A 19,022-nucleotide genomic window follows, 5' to 3' on the forward strand; every position below is an offset into this window, starting at 1 on the left:
TAGGATCTAGATTGGGAACCAGGAAATTTAAGAAAGAATCTATGGGGGAACCAGGAAATTACAGGCCAGTCAGTTTGACATCTGTTCCTGGTAAATTAGTAGAATCTATCATTAAAGATAAAATTATAAAACATGTAGAAAAGCAAGACCTGCTCAGGATGAGTCAGCATGGCTTTTGCAGAGGCAAGTCCTGCCTTACAAACTTACTAGAGTTCTTTGAGGGTGTAAACAGGCATGTGGATAAGGGGGAACCAGTGGACATTGTCTACTTGGATTTCTAAATGGCTTTTGACAAAGTTCCTCACCAGAGACTATTGAGAAAACTCAGCAATCAAGGAATAAGAGGGGAAGTCCTCCTATAGATTAAAAACTTGTTGAGAAACAGGAAACAAAGGGTGGGTGTAAATGGGAAGTTCTCACAATGGAGAGATGTAAGGAGTGGTGTCCCCCAAGGATTCATTTTGGCACCTGTGATCTTTAACCTATTTATAAATGACCTGGAAGTAGGGGTGGGTAGGGTGGTGGCCAAGTTTGCAGATGATACCAAATTCTGTAGGGTGGTGAGAACCGCAAAGGATTGCAAAGAGCTCCAAGCGGACCTTTATAAATTAGGTGAGTGGGCTAAGAAATGGCAAATGCAGTTCATCTTTTAATAATCAAATGGGCATAATGTTGCATCTATAAATCTGGTTGTTGAAGGCTGCTGCACTGAATGGGAAAGAGCTGTTCACAAATGTGCTGATTCTAAATGGTGGATCTGCTGCAGCATGTGCGCAACTTTGTATTTATTCTGCATATTTTGTTTTTAATGAAAAAATATTTTGGTATTAGCTCGCAGCACCAGCAAGAGAAAACAAAGGAGCATTAGTCATTTTACCATTTTCTTTTTGCAGGTTCTTTTCAATGCTTGACACACAAGATGCGCACGTCATGCCCGTGATCTTCATAAAGCATTTTTCAGTGGTTCCCGAACAAGATGGCTTTGGATGGTCACGATGCAAGTTCTCTTTCTCCAGAACAGCATCTCCATGTGGCAATGCAGAAGCAACTTGAGTTTTCAAAGGAGTAGAGGCTGGTTCGTTGGCCTCTATACTTCTAGCAGTAAGACTTTCTGTGGTGATATCTTGAAGAGGGACATCAAAAACATTAATGTAATAAAGAGGCACCATGTTTCTGGGTAAAAATGGAAATAAATGGAGAGGGATTCCCCCCAAAAATCCTAAGGGCAAATACATCATAGATGAATACCAAAAGAAGAGTTTGCATTTATACCCCGCCTTTCTCTCCCATAAGGAGTCTCAAAGTGGCTGACAAACTCCTTCCATTCCTCTCCCCCCCCCAGCAGACACCTTGTGAGGTAGGTGGGGCTGAGAGAGTTCTGAGAAAACTGTGACTGGCCCAAGGTCACCCAGCAAGTTTAAACTAGAGGAGCAGGGAAACAAATCCAGTTAACCACACAAGAGTCTGCCGCTCATGAGGAGGAATGGAGAATTAAACCCAGTTCTTCAGATTAGAGTCCACCACTCCTAACCACTACACCATGCTGGAAGGTTTGAAGGAAAGGTGGAATCCACAGAAGCTGGGATGGGAGAGAAGAGAAAGAGATGCCGATTGCTTTCACACATTGAAGAGGCTGTACCTCATCCACTAAAAAGTTGCGAGATTTTGTAATGCAGGGAAGTAAGAGCTATTTTCTCTACTGTATGGAGTTTCAAAGCGACATATGATTGCCTTCCCATCCCCCCTCAACACACACCAAACAGGCACCTGGTGAGGTAGATGGAGATGAGAGTTCTGAGATTAACTGTGATTAACTCTAGGTTACCCAGCAGGCTTCTTGTGGAGGAATAGGGAAACAAACCCAGTTCACCAGATTAGAGTCCACCACTCATGCGGTGGAGCAGGGAATTAAACTTGATTCTCCAGATTAGAGCCTGCTGCTCTCTCCAGATTAGAGCCTGCTGCTCATAATCACTACACCCAGAGGTGGGATCCAGCAGGATCTCACAGGTTCCCGAGAGTAGGTTACTAATTATTTGTGTGTGCCGAGAGGGGGTTACTAATTGGTGATTTTGCCACGTGATTTTGGCCTTAGTTACGCCCCTCCTCTCAGCAGTAGCGTGCAGAGCTTGAAGCAGTCTAGCAGGAGGTGCACCGGCATGCGTGGCAGGCTGCGCCTGCATGCATTAGTTTCCTACCCAAGGACCAGCGCAGTGGCTGCGTCCTTACCACAGTCCTGCCCAGGAATGCCCCACCCACAGAATGCCCAGCCATGCCCCCGTTGTGCCCCGCCCAGCCCCATTGGTGCTACGCCACAGTTTGAACCCCACCACCATGGGAACCTGTTACTAACATTTTTGGATCCCACCACTGCACACACATACTGATCCTGGATGTGTCCAGAATGAGTAGGTCTCGTATTGACCCTCAACTAATTCACCTGTCAGACCCAGTCTGCTCTTATGCCGGCAAATCGCTTCTTTCGGTAAAGTGTAGCATGGAGCTATTGAGAGCTCAAACCAGGCAGCTATGCCACAGTTTGAGTCCCACCACCATGGGAACCTGTTACTAAAATTTTTGGATCCCACCACTGACTACACCCCACTGGCTCTACTACCACTGATTCACGCCTCTAAGGTATCATTCTTGCTTCCTTGATATACCCAACATAAAAAATCTATGCTGGCAAAATACCAGCTGTGTACTGGTAGCACCCTTACACTCCAAAGGCCTGAATCACAAGGGGAGTGGCAGGCGAGGAGCAGAAGCTAGTCAGGATCTCATACCTGCTCAGGGTTTTGTCTCGCAGGTGCACTTTCCTTCTCTGTGTATATGTTTCTGTTTTAAGCCATTGGACATAGTGTAAATAGTAGGTTTACTTATACAATAATCACATTGCCCAAGATATATTGTAAGTTACTAACCATCTACGCCAGTGTTTATTCAGAGTTATTGAAAGCTACACCATACCTTTGAGAACGGAAGTGTCAAACCCCATGTCTTCTATAGCGGCCCTCAGTTCTTCAGGGGTTGTTAGATCTGAACTGTAGCAAATGGTTCCGGTCCCTTCAGCCAAAGATACAGATATATGCAGCACCCCTTTTCTTTGAGATATCAAGCTTTTGATGGATTTCACACAGGAGTTACAGGTCATTCCGCCAATACTAATTACAGTGGTGGTGGTGGTGGGTTCGCTTTGCAGCTGTCCTTGGGAAAGATTGCCAGGACAAGAGGAGGAGGACGCCGCATGTGAAGGAAGCGTCCCATTACAATCCTCTGTTCTACTAGAAAATGATACTTTAAAGTGACCGGGAGGAAGGGCTTGGATGGCTTGCTGCAGCGAGGACGGGGTGACCAGAGTCTGGTCATACCACACAGCAGCATTTTTCTGTTCCAAAGACACTTGAACGCAACGCACCCCAGGCAAGGCTGAGGTGGACTTTTCAATGGTGTCAACGCAGGATTTGCAATGCATCCCTTCCACAGCCAACGTTACAAAGGATGCGTCGTCTGCACCGTTCTCTGTTGTGTGTCTATCACCATCCGGCCCACCCGGATTTCTTGTACTCATCTGCTGCAAGCGTTCCGTGTCGATCACACCCAGTTTTAACGGGACTTGCTTGTGCTTAATAGTGCTTTCATATCCCAAGCTGTCTATGCTGTCCTTTAACTCTTCAGGTTTAATGGCGTAGGGGTGGTAAACAACGACAGCTTCGTGTTTGTCGAGGGACACTTTGATCCTCTTCACGCCATGTAGTTTTCCAATCTTTCCCTCGATAGTATTGGCGCAAGATTGACAGGTCATGCCTTCTATCCTGATCTTCACAGAGGCTTCATAGGTCAGTTGCCTTGAAAAATGCATTGCGTCCATCGTGCAGGCGTCATATCCCATGTCTTTGATCTCCTGGCAGATCTGGTAGGGGTTTATTTCCACTCCCAAATATTTGATTACAGCGTTATTTTGCTTGAGAGAAACCTTGATATCCACAATCCCTTTCACCTTGGAAATTCTTCCCTCTATGGATTGTACGCACGCCTGGCAAGTCATACCTGAAATATTGACTGTAATAACGTCCACCTGAGAACAAAGAGCGGGCAAATGTTCTGTGTCTTCCTCAAAGCCGACATTATCAAAGGCAAACTTGTGCTTCATTGTCGATGCAGGTAGATAGATGGGGGAAGTGTCCCCTGATAGAGTCTAGAGGGGAAAAAGAATCATACACTTTTGATTTTTAAACAATACGATATCTGAAATGGTTGACTAGCCTTCAGAGCATAGATGTCAAACTCGTGGCCCTCCAGATGTTATGGACTACAGTTCCCATCATGCTGGCAGGGGATGATGGGAACTGGCAGGGGATGATGGGAACTGTAGTCCATAACATCTGGAGGGCCACGAGTTTGACACCTGTGCTTCAGACTGACCAAAGGTGGCTAATAATTTCATCATTGTAACCACAGAGGCATCAAGCATGGGTGAAGTAGGAACAAACTGACCCAATGAAAAATGGGACACTAATTAAATGCTTCCCCCTCCCCTATGAGCTTGTTTGCACTCACTTGACCAGGGGTAGGGAACCTGCGGCTCTCCAGATGTTCAGGAACTACAATTCCCATCAGCCTCTGTCAGCATGGCCAATTGGCCATGCTGGTAGGGGCTGATGGGAATTGTAGTTCCTGAACATCTGGAGAGCCGCAGGTTCCCTACCCCTGCACTTGACTGTAGAGGGCTACTTTGGAGAAAGGGGCAATCATGGCTGACTGAACTGCAGTTCTAGTTACCCTTTTAATGTTCTTGAGGACATTGGTGGTGCACCAGTAGTGTAGCGTCAAGGTGGTGGTGGGTGCACAATGCACCGGCGTGTACCAGTTTAGGGGCGGGCAGGGGCGGGCAGGTGCACAGGGCAGTCCCTTGGGAGGATGGAGTGGAAGCTCACCAGGGATGCTCAGCAAGATTTCTTTTTATCCTACACTATATGGCCGTGGTGGCGAACCTTTGGCACTCCAGATGTTATGGACTACAATTCCCATCAGCCCCTGCCAGCATGGTCAATTGGCCATGCTGGCAGGGGCTGATGGGAATTGTAGTCCATAACATCTGGAGTGCCAAAGGTTCGCCACCACTGCTATATGGTATACCCTCTAAGGCTGTCATTTGGACACCCTGGAGATATTCCCACATACATACATTCCAAGCCCCGAGATGCCCAAGAAAACAGAAGGCTAAAATGGACATTTCTGCATTTTTATAGTACAGAAGCTCAGGGTGGTACACACAATATCCCCCCTCTTCCATTTGGGCTGACAAACAGACCAGAAGAATATAGGTGTCATCTATTTCCTTACTCTGTTGGGTCATCAGGACGTTCGTTCCTGGTCCATTTGCAGATTTCCTAGTTCTTTTGTTTTTCCAAACCGCCCTCATCCAAGTTCTTTTGTTTTTCCAAACCGCTCTTCTGAAGCAACTATCCATGCCAGCAAGATAAACCCTGCCTGCTTCGCCTTTCGCAGTCACATCCAATCCTAAAGCATTTCTTCCCTGGACTGATTTTGGACTGAGTATCTTGCGTGAGTTTTGTAAACATTCAGCAGCTCAGGCACCTCTATCTGGTCAAATTCCTACTTTCCATGCAGCAGAATATGAGTCAAAATAAAAGATTTCAGGAAAACCTGTCATGGGCCCCTTCCGCACATGCAGAATAATGCACTTTCAATCCACTTTCACAATTGTTTGCAAGTGGATTTTGCTATTCCACACAGTAAAATCCAGCTGCAAAGTGCATTGAAAGTGCATTGTTCTGCAAGTGCGGAAGGGGCCATGGATCTGCTGCACAACTTGTGGTTCAGCTCTCTCTTCCAGAAATGCAGGAAGCATTTTCTGACTACTTTATTTTGTAAATCGGATTTGACCGTGTTCTGTATTGCCCCTCAGCTTCAAAAAGCAGCATGGCCAAAGCTATGTTTTTTGTCTTAACTACGTTTTAAACATCAGAATGACCAATGGTGGTATTGCAAAAAATTCAGCCTGGAGCAGCAGTGGCGTAGTGGCTAAGAGCAGTGGCACTCTCTGGAGGAACGGGGTTTGATTCCCCGCTCTGCCGCTTGAGTTATGGAGGCTTATCTGGGGAATTCAGATTAGCCTGTACACTCCCACACATGCCAGCTGGGTGACCTTGGGCTAGTCACAGCTTTTCGGAGCTCTCTCAGCCCCACCTACCTCACAGGGTGTTTGTTGTGAGGGGGGAAGGGCAAGGAGATTGTAAGCCCCTTTGAGTCTCCTACAGGAGAGAAAGGGGGATATAAATCCAAACTCTTCTTCTCTTCTTCTTTATCTCCAAGTAACAGACATTTGTGTTGTGGCAAACCTAGCAAAATGCAGACTAATCAAACACATGAACTTCTACCACCAGACAAAAAATGGAAATGTACTTGATGCTTTAGTTTTTAATCTATGTGTTACATCTATGTTTCATGGAAAAAACTCCGCCATAAAAATCTTTAAAATATCTTCTGCATTATGAATGTCGTTAAGCTCCAAAGACCCTGGCCTGGATAGCCCAGGCTAGCTCAATCTGGACAGATCTCAGAAGGAGGGTTAGCCCTGGTTCGTATTTGGATGGGAGACCATGAAGGAATGCAACAGTTGCAACAGAGAGAGAGCCAATGGCAAACCACCTCTGACTGTCTCTTGCCTTGAAAACCTTACAGATAGCCATAAGTCTGCTGTAACTTAACAGCTAAAAAAAAAAAAAACCAAAGCGACATCAACAGTTTTAGAAATGGATTCAAAAAGGGCAGCTATGGCTCGAACAGCTGCAATCTGTCACATTGCTAAGAAGAATTGCTAGTTTCAGTTTCTGATAAGCAGCTTTTTGATAATTACGAAGCAATTACCATTATTTTCAATTTGCATGCTACCCACAAATTGACGCTTAGCTATTCTCTATTCACTACTGGAGCAAGCTGTTTTAGAAGGAGCTAGCTAGCTGGTAACAAGTAATTCACTTTATGAGCTAGAAAATCCTCAATGGAAAAAGGATAAGATTTATTCTCAAGCGAACAAACAAAAACAATAGTGGCACTGAAGTGTTTCAAAATTAGAGCTTTGAACGAATCTAGAATCGCCTGCCGCCCAAACATAAACGATTCTAGCAATGTATTATTTCAAGGAGCGTTTAAATTATACCCTTTGCATGTGAACCGAAGTTTAAGACCATTCAAATGCCATTTCTCTGCGGGTTTTTAAGACCCAGATTTGAACATAACAAGATTACGAGCTCATTAATTGGCCTTCCCCTTTCCCCTTAAACTGACCTGTCGGCTACAGCTTCCTAGTGCCTCTGGGAAGTTATGGATGGAAGGGTTTTCCTCTTTCTGAGCAACCTGGCTTGTCTTCACAGGACACTCTCCATCCTCCAACACGTGGAGCTTTTTAGAAGACTGCTGTTTGGAGAAGGACACCAGAGTAATCGTTTTGTGGTTTAAAGTTGCAAGTGAGGACTGGCCGTCTCTCAAATAGCTCGTGGTTTCCATTTCCTTGTCAAGTTGAAAACACCAGCAAGCCAAGCGGGGAAAAAGAAAACGTTTACGTGGAGCCACTTGGTATATAATTGCATTAACATTTCCCCTCTATTCCTACGCCCGCCTGTGAGCCTAGATTAACTCTCCTTGTCTTTTTCGTAACCTGTGGGTTGCACTTGGCTGCGTGCTTTTCCAAACAGGTTTGTGCGTTTCCCACCAATTGCTATCCTTTCACTCGGAGAGAAATGGCATTCAACACTATTCATCTCTGCACACGGCTCTCCTGTGTCCTCAGTCAAGGCTGCCTTTCACAACTTTGTCAAACATGACCGGTATGAGGCAACCAGATGGATAATTAACTCCGCCAATCCAATTTTTCACCTTTCTAATGTTCAAAACATAGAGAAAGTTGCACTGGATTCACTATTTGTATTTATTTGCAGAGATTGATTTTAAAATGTGAGAAGGAATATGTTCTGCAGCTTTGCTATTTTACCAAGCAGCAGAGAGTGCATGCCACTAACAAGACAGAAATGCTTTGGCTGAAGACTCATCCGTGAGTTGAATGATCCAGACTAGCCTGATCCTGTCAGATCTCGGAAGCTAAGCAGAGGCAGCCCTGGTTAACACGTGGATAGGAGACCACCAAGGAAGTCCAGGGCTGCTTCATAGAGGTAGGCAACGACAAACTTCCCCTGTTCATCTCTTGCATTTGAAAACACTGCGGGCTCACAGGATTTTCCTCCACCACAAAGATTCGTTCATTTCAGTGGGTTAGACTGAAGCAGTTTTCATGGGACTGTAATGTCAAACTGTTAGCAAATCAGGAAGACATCAATATAATTTTAGATTATCTGTCAGGTTCCATTGTAACATAACCGTGTTGCTTTCTAGTCTACCTCTTTCTCATAAATATCTCCCACTTCAAAAGCATCGTATTTCAAGATTCCACATTCACCTAATTCACTAAATAAGGGTAGCATTGCCTTGGAAATGGGAAACTGGATTGACATTGGTTTTTAACCAACCCTTTTGAATATGCAAGTGGAATAACTCTACCAGACATTTAAACTTGCCTATATAAACTTGCCTAGGAGCAGCAGTGGCATAGGAGGTTAAGAGCTCGTGTATCTAATCTGGAGGAACAGGGTTTGATTCCCAGCTCTGCCGCCTGAGCTGTGGAGGCTTATCTGGGGAATTCAGATTAGCCTGTATACTCCCACACATGCCAGCTGGGTGACCTAGGGCAAGTCACAGCTTCTCGGAGCTCTCTCAGCCCCACCCACCTCACAGGGTGTTTGTTGTGAGGGGGGAAGGGCAAGGAGATTGTAAGCCCCTTTGAGTCTCCTGCAGGAGAGAAAGGGGGGATATAAATCCAAACTCTTCTTCTTCTTCTATATCATACATATGAAATTTTCTATCAAAGTCAAGTAAAAGATGGGTGAAACACTTCAGAAAAATTCTGAAGAGAAACAAAGAGCCTGCAAGTAAATAAACAGAAAAACCGTGACAGTACTGAGTCAAGGGAATATGTTCATCTCTATTTATACCAAAACCTAAAAGCGAAATAAAAAAGTACCTTCCCATGGTTTGTGCCTCTGCCTTTGTGAACAGTAGGACCTTTACACACACAGGCCCCTTCCGCACACGCAAAATATTGTGTTTTCAAACCACTTTCACAACTGTTTGCAAGTGGATTTTGCCATTCCGCGCAGTTTCAAAGAGCACTGAAAGCAGTTTGAAAGTGCATTATTCTGCATGTGCGGAATGAGCCACACTCACAGATAAGGTTTTTTCTCTTTGGGGTGCTGTGTGGTTTCCGGGCTGTATGGCCGTGTTCTGAATCTGTGAGTGAACTCATGTTCAGCAATCTCACGTTATACTCTCCCCTTGAAGCTCCGAGTCCTTTGTTTGAGGACTGCCACTTGTGTGTCAGCAATTGAATGACCTGGAAGGTTTAAAATGTTCTCCCACTGGAATTTGAGTGTTGTGATTTTTTAATGTTAGATTTATTCCCGTTTATTTTTTGGCTTAGGGACTGACCTGTTTGCGATGTACAGAGTGGAAGGACATTCTTGATACTTGGCATATATAACTCTGGAAGGTGAACTAGTGAATGAACCTGAGATGGTATGGCTGGTGTTGTTTGGCCTGGTGTTGACATTGTTAGATCAAACGTTGCCAGCCCCCCTTTCACCTGCACATCCCTCGCTCCCAAGCTGAATGTATGTATGAGGGAAAGCTCCTTTCTAATCCCTTGGTGCCACTCACAATGAAAGCACCTTAGTGCTCTAAACAATCGAACTGCAACCTGACTCGGGGGACTCAAGAACAAACCTGAGGGTGAAAGGCTTCTTTAAGATAGCACACAAAGGAAACATGATCAGGTTCAGCTTGAGAGTTAGAAAGAACTGAAGGGAAGGTGAGAAGTTTACCTTTCAGAAGCACATCTAATCTCCTGCATGGCAAAACACTTAGCAGGTTGAGTCACATGGTTGGTAGAACGGACTCGGTATCGCAATTCCCGCCTTTGACCAAGATTTTAACATTGTTGGGAGCAACTACTGTCATACCCTGTTGTACTCCTATTGACCATGTTCATAAGATGCCAGCGTGGCAGAAGAATAAAACTGACAGTAAATACTTTCCTTAGGGATGCTTGCAGCCACAAGTAGTTTCCTTTGAGGGACAAAAGTGGTTACTTTAGCTGGAACTAAAACTGAAGACTGAGCCTATGGAATGGAAGGAACTGTTTTGGCAAGAGGTCCCAGGAGGCAGTGAGGCTCAGGCAGAGGCGTAGCTGGGCCAAAATGCGCCCAGTGCGCAGACTGTTTTTTTTTTCCTGGGTTCCCCTATGGGCGTTCTCTTTAAGCCTCATCTTCCGACACTTTTGTTTAGTTCCTTTTTTTTTTTCTAGTATTTTTGAAGATGCTGAGCGGCCTCTTCACAGTTCAGGCTAAAAACTGCCTGAGGAACTATACTTCCCAGGAGACCTTGTGAGCCCCAAGGTCTCCTGCGTACTGTAGTTCCTCAGGCCGTTTTTGAGCCTGAGCTGTAAATAGACCGCTTTTTTCAGCCTGAAAAGGTACTAGAAAAAGAAAAGGAACTAAGGTAAATGTGGGAAGGGGGCAGGGGGGTGCGCTGCGGGGTCGCAAGGAAAAGGGGGAGGGCCTGGGGATGATTTTCCGCCCCCAGGCATGCGCCCGATGCGCAACTCCCCCCCCCCCCCCCCCCGTTCCCTTGCCGCTCTGCCATTGAGCTCAGGATGTGTGTGGCAGAATCAATTGAGGGGAAGGGTGGATAGGGTTGCCAGATCCAAGTTGGGAAACTTCTGAAGATTTGGGGATGGAGCCTCAGGAGGACTGTGGGGTACAGTGCCATAGAGTCCACAGATTGAATAGAAACAGAGGGAGAAGAGTCCACAGATTGAATAGAAACATGTCAAAGAGAAGACCAGGCCACAATCCTGCTCATCAACATACCAATTTAATACACTGAACATTTCCTCTCCCTTTAATGCAGAAACATCCAATTATATGAGTCTACAGTTGCCAACTCCAACTTGGGAAATTCCTGGAAATCTGCTGAGGGGAGGTAGACTTTCAGGAGTAGAGGGAGCACAGCAGGTAGCCTGGGAGCTGATCTTTGCAGTGTACAAATCTGTTGGGACTCCAGGGGAATCCCAAGCCCCACTTGGAAGTTGGCACCTCAACATAAGCTCCAGCTGACAACCTAAGATAGCACAGGGCAGACCTAGGGCTGCCAACTTCGGATTGGGAAATTCCTGGAGATTTGGGGGTGGAGCCTGGGGAAGGATCTCAGTAGGAATGTAAGACCATAGAGTCCACCCTCCAAAGCAGCCATTTTCTCCAGGGGGAAAGATCACTGTAGTCCAGAGATCAGCTGTGATTCTGGGAGAACTTCAGCCCCACCTGGAGGCTGGCAACCCTACAGGTTTACCATTGCCATGACAGCTAAAAGATGCCTTTCAGTTCTGAATAAAAACTTCTAGCAATCAAGTCTCAGTAGTTATCCAAATCGCAAGAAAAGGAACAGTCCGCCAACTGGTTTTTTAAAAAGTTAGAAGCAAACATCCAGATTGACCTCTTCAGCTAAGCCCATAGTGCTGGATTCACAGGATTTTTTTTTACAAACTTTAGAAAAACTCAAAAATATTTGGGCAATACATGTGTAAATGAAGACTGTGCATGTCTATCCATTCTGGATTATTTAAAAATCCTAAAACATAAGCATAAAATCCTTTAAATCAGAACGAATCAAGATAAACACAAGACAAGACCTGTCTTTCCTGAAGTCTAGAAACCTTGATCAAACTGAAGTCACTCACTTCCTTGCATGCCACCCCTCCCCCTCCCTCTGCTAGGGTAGGCGGGCCATGTCCAGGTCCTGGGCCCCCTTCCCCTCCCCCCCATGTCAATCAGATTTGGCTACTTAACAGTGTCACAGAGAAAAAAGGCTTTACCCCTCCCTCCCGTCCCTTGCATGCCACCCCTCACTCACTCACTCACTCCCCTCCCCCTCCCTCTGCTAGGGTGGGTGGGCCATGTCCAGATGCCGGGCCCCCTCCCCTCCCTTGCATGCCACTCCTCACTCACTCACTCACTCACTTCCCTTGCATGCCACAAGTGGTGGGATCCAAAAATTTTAGTAACAGGTTCCCATGGTGGTGGGATTCAAACAGTGGCGTAGCGCCAATGGGGCTGGGCGGGGCATGACGGGGCGTGGCCGGGCATTCCGGGGGCGGGGCATTAATAATTTCTCTGTTACTGTAAAAAAAAGTTCCTAATTTCCAGCTGGTATCTTTCTGTCCATAATTTAAACTCATGATAGCAAGTCCTTTGTCTACTGCCAACAGAAACACCTACTTCTCCTCTAATTGACGGCCTGTCAAATACTTAATACTTTCAAATACTTAATTTTGTTTCTAGAAATCAAAAGAAGGATACTTTTCTTAAACAAGGAACTTTACCATATTTCTAAAACATGTTTTTAAAACAGCCCATCAGGGAGAATTATCCCATTCTCTACCTTCGCTAACCAGCCACATAGGAAACAACAGGACTTTATGATTTTTGGACTTAATGGAATTTCTAATGGAAAAGCAGACCCAATTAGTAACCCCCCCTCAGCACACACAAATAATTAGTAACCCACTCTCGGGAACTGGGGAGAACCTGCTGGATCCCACCTCTGCATGCCACCCAAAGCAAGCTTTCTAAGAGCCATTTTTCAGGTCCCTAAGTGTGTGCCCAATGCAGTACTCTTTTTGGAAGCTGGAAATCAAACTTGATCAAACTGAAGACAGGGCCATCCTAAATAGGAAACATCCTAAACAGGAAACTCCATTGGATTTAGAAAGGGGCAACTCTGCTTAGGAGGGCACTGCTTGGATCACCACCATGAAGTTGCTTTTCCTATTTCATAGCACTCTTGGGTAAAAAGCTAATTCACAGGTGCTGCTCTGAGCTCCTAAAAGGGAAACAAATGGGATTAACTGAACAGATTAAAATTGTTCTTGCACTCCCATTATCCTCAACCCAATTTAATTCCTGCAACATTTATAAAAATTGTTTAAACACAGCAGTTTCACAACATCCATTTTCTTGGCTTTGTACCATTCGGTCTTTCACGAGCACGATCTCCGTAACTTTGATCCCCAAATCAATTGCTACTCTTCACCAACCTGAAATACTCCCCTTACTTTAACCAAGCATATAGCTGAACCCTTTGCCTCTTTACTCAGCCACACCGAGTTCAAGGAGACTTACTCCAAAAGAACTGGCTAGGGCCACAGTCTCAGACCTGGGACAACTGACACACCATGCAACATAGCTCCCGCTGTTTATGCTGCGCAAGAAATCTTAACTGGGCTTCTGTAAACTTACTTTGGATTTGAATAATCTAAAGCTTCTCTGGTCCAGTAGAGTTCCAGGCATTTTGGAAGCTGAGTGTTGATGCGGCTGTAGTTCCCCAGGGGCTGTCAATGTAGTGCACAATGTATAGCATGAGAAAAGCAAAGCCAACAACTTAGCCAACGTGGTCTTTCAGACCACATGATGATCACGGGAATGTACTTATGCCCAATTAATCTAGTTTGTTACTGACCGGACTGACTGCATGAAATTGGCTGTATAACTTTTGTTTCGAGATGACACAGCTCAGCAAACAGCTCCACATGAATAGCTTTCCCTGTGCTGGGCTCCCTTCTTTCTAAAGTTGCTTTTTTTCCTGCAGCTACAAACATGGGCCCAAAGGCATTTGGTGCAAGGGGACAAACAGCAGTTCTCTGATGCCTAAAGTAATAAATGAACTTTTGAACGAAGATGTCACGTGTTCTTCTCCGGTTCAGCATTCATGAGCAAACCCTTTAATTCAGAATTGATATGGAACACCAGCATCGAGAGCCATAATGGCAAATTACACACACAAAGATCAAATTTGCTCAGTCCTCAATCTACAATGGGTGTGCTTCCCCCTATACCAGTGATTCTCAACCTTCCTAATTTCGTGACCCTTTAATACAGTTCCTCATGTTGTGGTGACCCCCACCCCTAACATTTATCCATTTTACAGATGGAGAACACTGATGCAGAGAGTCTTAGGTGACCCCTGTGAAAGGGTCGTTCGACCCCCAAAGGGGTTGCGACCCACAGGTTTAGAACTCCTGTCCTATACTGACACATTACCTACTATGTTCAAGCAAAAAGATGGCTGAAAGCATGGCAAAATTGTAACTGTGGTCTTAACCAGTATGGATGCTATAGGTTATCTGTTTGTTGGTATGGGTTACCTGATTTCAATGGATTGCTTTCAACTTATGCAACATCATTTTTGCAATGTTTAACCTACCGTGTCTAATACTTTATGTTCATACTTTATTATCTTTCCTATTATGCTGCTTATTACATGACTCATCCTGTTGACTGCATCAATTTACACTGTGTAATCCACCTTAAATCCCAGTGAGAAAGGCAGCCTACAAAGTAAACAAATTGGGTTGCCAACTTCCAGGTGCAGCCTGGATAGCTCTCAGAATGCCAACTGATCTCCAAATGTCAGAACTGGCTCCCATGGGGGAAAAGTCCACTTTGGAAGATAGATACTGCTAAGTTCTCTCCTCTCCCCAAACTCTGCCTTCCCAGATCTCCAAGAATTTCTCAACCTGGAGTTGGAAATCCTACTTGGCATGACTAGGTAGGTGCATCCTAAGGAAACAAACTCATCTTTCTTACTGGTTGTTGTGGGCTTTCTGGGCTGTGTGGCTGTGGTCTGGTAGATCTTGTTCCTAACGTTTCGCCTGCATCTGTGGCTGGCACTTCAGAGGTACATTGCAAAAGAACTTCTCTCTGTGATACACCTCTGAAGATGCCAGCCACAGATGCAGGGGAAATGTTAGGAACAAGATCTACCAGACCACGGCCACACAACCCAGAAAGTCCACAACAACCAGTGGAGTCCAGCCGTGAAAGCCTTCGACAATACATTTCATCTTTCTTAGATTTCCAGGTGCTCTTGAGTAGCTCTACAATCATCTACTATTCCATAACTAGATATGGTTTGTAAGAAAATTGAGGCATTAAACTGAGTTTCAGAAGGGTGCAATTGAGAAAAAGGATTAAAACAAATTAGCAATAAATCAGAGATAGAGATGTGGGGAGGAAAGGGCTGTACTTTTGCCACAGGAAAATTTTCAATTTTCACACACAATTACATAGACATTAAGAATAATGAATGGATGCCATTAGCAATTTTAAAGTTGCAATTAATGTTTTAAGGAATGGTGACTCCTACAAATTGTGAGAGACAGTACACGAATGATTTACTATTGATTTGTGTAAGGGGGGCAGGAATAAAGCTTCCTTTTTGTTTTTAGCTGTCAAACCACAGCTGACGTATGGCAACTCCATAGGGTTTTCAGAGCACTGTCTGCCTCTGTATGACACCCCAGTACACTCCTTGGACAACCCAGTACACCCCAGTACACTCCTATCCAAATGCTTGCCAGGCTCAAGGTCAAGAGTGTGTGATCAGTTCACCCAGAAAATTTCCACAGCAGAGTGGGAATTCGAACCTGGGTTTCCCAGGCTCTACGATGACACTTTAACCACCACACCATGCCACAATCCATACAACAAATCCCAATTTCAAAAATCAGGATATGAATTAACTGAATTATTATACAGATCAATTCCAAACTCATTTATTCTCCACCACCCCAAGTTCCAAGTTCTCATCTCTTTTTCCACACCCCAGCCCTAAACAGACTTCTTTTTAAAGCCAATCAGACCCCACCCATCGTTTCTGATGGAACTTTGCTAGCCAGACTCCAAAAGGCTCTCTAAGGCTCATTCCGCACATGCAGAATAATGCACTTTCAAACTGCTTTCAGTGCTCTTTAAAGCTGTGCGGAATAGCAAAATCCACTTGCAAACAGTTGTGAAAGTGGTTTGAAAACGCATTATTTTGCGTGTGCGGAAGGAGCCTAAGGCTTTCCTGATTATACAACCAGGCCCTGGTCATTTGTTCTGTTGGCTACCTCACATCAACACATGGAAAATCTTGGACTGTGGTCATCTGCTCATTGAAAAGGAGGCTTTGCTTTAACCTCTGCAGTGCAGACTGCAAAAAAAGAAAGTAGTACTTTGCAAAGTTTCTGATTTTTAAACATACAGATATCTGTGGCTAAAATGTCTTTTCACCACGCTTTCTCTTCCCAATGGGACTTTGTAAAGTTCTACTGCCCCACATATACTATTAAGCAGGAAAATAAAATGTGAGGCTGATAGCACCTTAAAGACAAGCAAAATTGTCATTAGTCAAAACTCACTTTGTTAGATACAAATGTGAATAAAAATTCCTCTGCCCTTATATTCATGTCAGAAGGTCTGGGGAGAATTAGGAAGGTTCAGTTGCATTCAGGACAGGCATCAACTATCTCACATCATCACTAATCTTTCTATAGCTCAAAAGTAGCTACTTCACTCTCCTCAAGTGTCTGAATGCTGTAACATCTGGGTGAGAATATTTATTTTATTGGATTTAGTACCCCACCCTCCCCACCCTAAGAATAATCAACCCTCCCCAGCCTAAAAATAATCTCAGTCAGTGTATACATGAATTAATTTTTAAAAGGGCTCCTTGTTTATTGCTCAATTACAAAATATTCCTTACCCAGGAAATACATGAAACCAGAAAGTATACTATACAATTACTAAACTATTCCAAATTTAGAAGACAGAGGGAACAAAAGGGAAAAACTAGAATATTTCCTTTTCAGATAAATTCTTTATGGGAACTGAAGCAAGATTCACCATGATATATTGTCATATCATGTTGAAATCGACATTGTTAAAATGAACTGAGCTACAAGAAGCTAACAGGACTGTTACTCATAATAATGCCAAGTTGAAAAGGCACATTTGTATATTAAAGAAGACAATTTGGAAACAAATTTTTAATTTTAATTTTGTTTCCACGTTTTTGTTTGTATTAAAAATGCAAACTATTTTTGACAGATTTGTGTTTGATACTGTATTACCCCAACTCTGAGGCCGTTTCCGCGATCGGCAAAATGTAGGAGCGCCGTCAGTCATAGCGGAAAAGAAAAGCGCCAGAAGCCGCAGAGATGCGTTCGCGAGCTTGGCGGCGTAGGTGCGCCAGTCGGCTGCCGTCGTAAAACGCTTAAACCGGCGCGAAGACGGTGTATTCAGAAAACGCTTAAAACCACTCTTTTTCCCCATGTGACGCATCGACGCCGCACTCGTGCGAACAGCCGCCACGGAGCTGTCGTCAAAAATGGCGTCGGGCCTGCACGGCTTCGCAAGTGCGCAGGCGCAACATCGCGAGACGCCGCTTCCGCAGCGCTTCCGTGCGAACCGTCACATTTCTGCGGGGCTGCGGACGCCCGCAGCTCCGCCTGTCTGTGTGAACGCTTTTTTTGGGATGCGTCGCAATTTGCGACGTCATCGCGTCGCTGCTTTTGGCCGTGCGGAAACGGCCTGAGATTGTGCATTATATTCTTACAATTTATTTACTTTATACCACATTTCCATTTTAGATTATGTATCTTAATTTTCTTATGTTCTGGAGAGTACTCAATAACAGTGAGATTTTCAGTATCACAGATTAAGAATCCCTTAACATTTTTTAAACAGTGCCACTATTTTTAATCCTTTTTTTCCAGTTGTTTCCCAGCAAAGAAAGGAAAGGTTGGTGGCTCTCAAATTATGAGCAGAAACACTGTGGCATTCACGTACTAAGAGAGTATAAAAACTGAAATATAGGATCATCCATGCGGGCCCACTGGACGATCCAGGTGAAATACAGAAAAGCGCTATTAGATCTCAGAACCTGAGATGGCTCAACATGGCCTCTGTCCAGTAGGAAGCCCACAAAGATATGTATCCTTTTTTCACATTTATATCGTTTGACTTAATTTTTTTAAAAATTCTCATTCCTGTAATTGTTTTCCCCAAAAAAGCAGGCTTTAAATATGTGTTTAGTTTCAAGGTCACACAGGGGCTTGTAAATCCAGTCTTTAAATGTAAAATATTAATGCATATTCCCTCCCAAATTGAACGGAAGACAGGTCACAGTTAAAACAATTAAGATGCAGAGCAATCCCACATAAAACCAGTCTGCAGAAATCGCTTCACAGCTACCTCGGATTTCCACAGTAGAGGTCATCCAGCTCCTTGGATCAGCTGCTTGACTACAATAAATTTCTTTGTTCCAAACGTAATGGTCGAAACAGCCAACACGGAGATTCATGCAGCTTCGCACTATTAACACTTGAAACAAAATCTATACATTATATGTGAGTTCTATTTGTGCTTTATTCGCAACAAAGAAAATCATTATTTAAAAAAAGCCACGATGCACTTGTGTTACCATCCTGGTATTCACATCACAGCACTAGTTCTTACACAAAAATGCCTTGAAGCCCACAGGAAAATAAATATATATTTCCACTTAGATAACAAAGTTACTCTTTAAATTTGAGTTGCCTTCGCTGATTGGCTACGCAATCATTCATTCATTCGTTCATTGGCTAATTTTCTTGCGGGCGCTCTGAGATGACGACAAAGACACCTGATTTCTCTTGTTTCTTTCAGATTCCATGAGCCGCCCACTCAGTCCGCTCTATTATATCATTCTCTATGGTCAGACGGAAGTCTTAAATCACACGGTATCATAAGTTCTCCAACTCTATGATATCGTCTAAATTTATTTTAAGACATCCGTCTGACCATAGAGAATGATATAATAGAGCGACACGGACGGGTTGTATTTCTAGTCTATTCATATTGTTAAGAGAGGGTGACAGGCTTAGGGAGTTAACATTTAACAGTTTAAATGTTTTCGTAATTCATTATGTAAAAACTGTTTTAAGATAGTATTTTAAACGACTAAAGAAACGTTTTAAAATTGCGCACATGGCAATTTCCAGTATACGTTAAAATCGCATAATAGGAAAGTAT

At 44.1% G+C, this 19,022-nt stretch overlaps 1 protein-coding gene across 1 annotated transcript in view; it reads right to left on the bottom strand.

Moving 5' to 3' along the window:
- Positions 1 to 13,504, bottom strand: part of ATP7B (ATPase copper transporting beta) — a 79,710-nt gene extending 66,206 nt beyond the window's left edge. Inside the window, exons 1-4 of the mRNA XM_048499419.1 lie at positions 13,428 to 13,504; positions 7,315 to 7,536; positions 2,971 to 4,198; positions 878 to 1,123 (exon numbers count right to left, since the gene is read on the bottom strand). Coding sequence (XP_048355376.1) covers positions 878 to 1,123; positions 2,971 to 4,198; positions 7,315 to 7,536; positions 13,428 to 13,478 — 1,747 coding nt within the window. The 5' untranslated portion in view covers positions 13,479 to 13,504. The remainder of the gene's footprint in view (positions 1 to 877; positions 1,124 to 2,970; positions 4,199 to 7,314; positions 7,537 to 13,427) is intronic.
- Between the last annotated feature and the right edge of the window lie 5,518 nt (positions 13,505 to 19,022).

Source organism: Sphaerodactylus townsendi, linkage group LG01 (assembly GCF_021028975.2).
Source record: "Sphaerodactylus townsendi isolate TG3544 linkage group LG01, MPM_Stown_v2.3, whole genome shotgun sequence".
NCBI classification, from domain to species: Eukaryota; Metazoa; Chordata; class Lepidosauria; order Squamata; family Sphaerodactylidae; genus Sphaerodactylus; species Sphaerodactylus townsendi.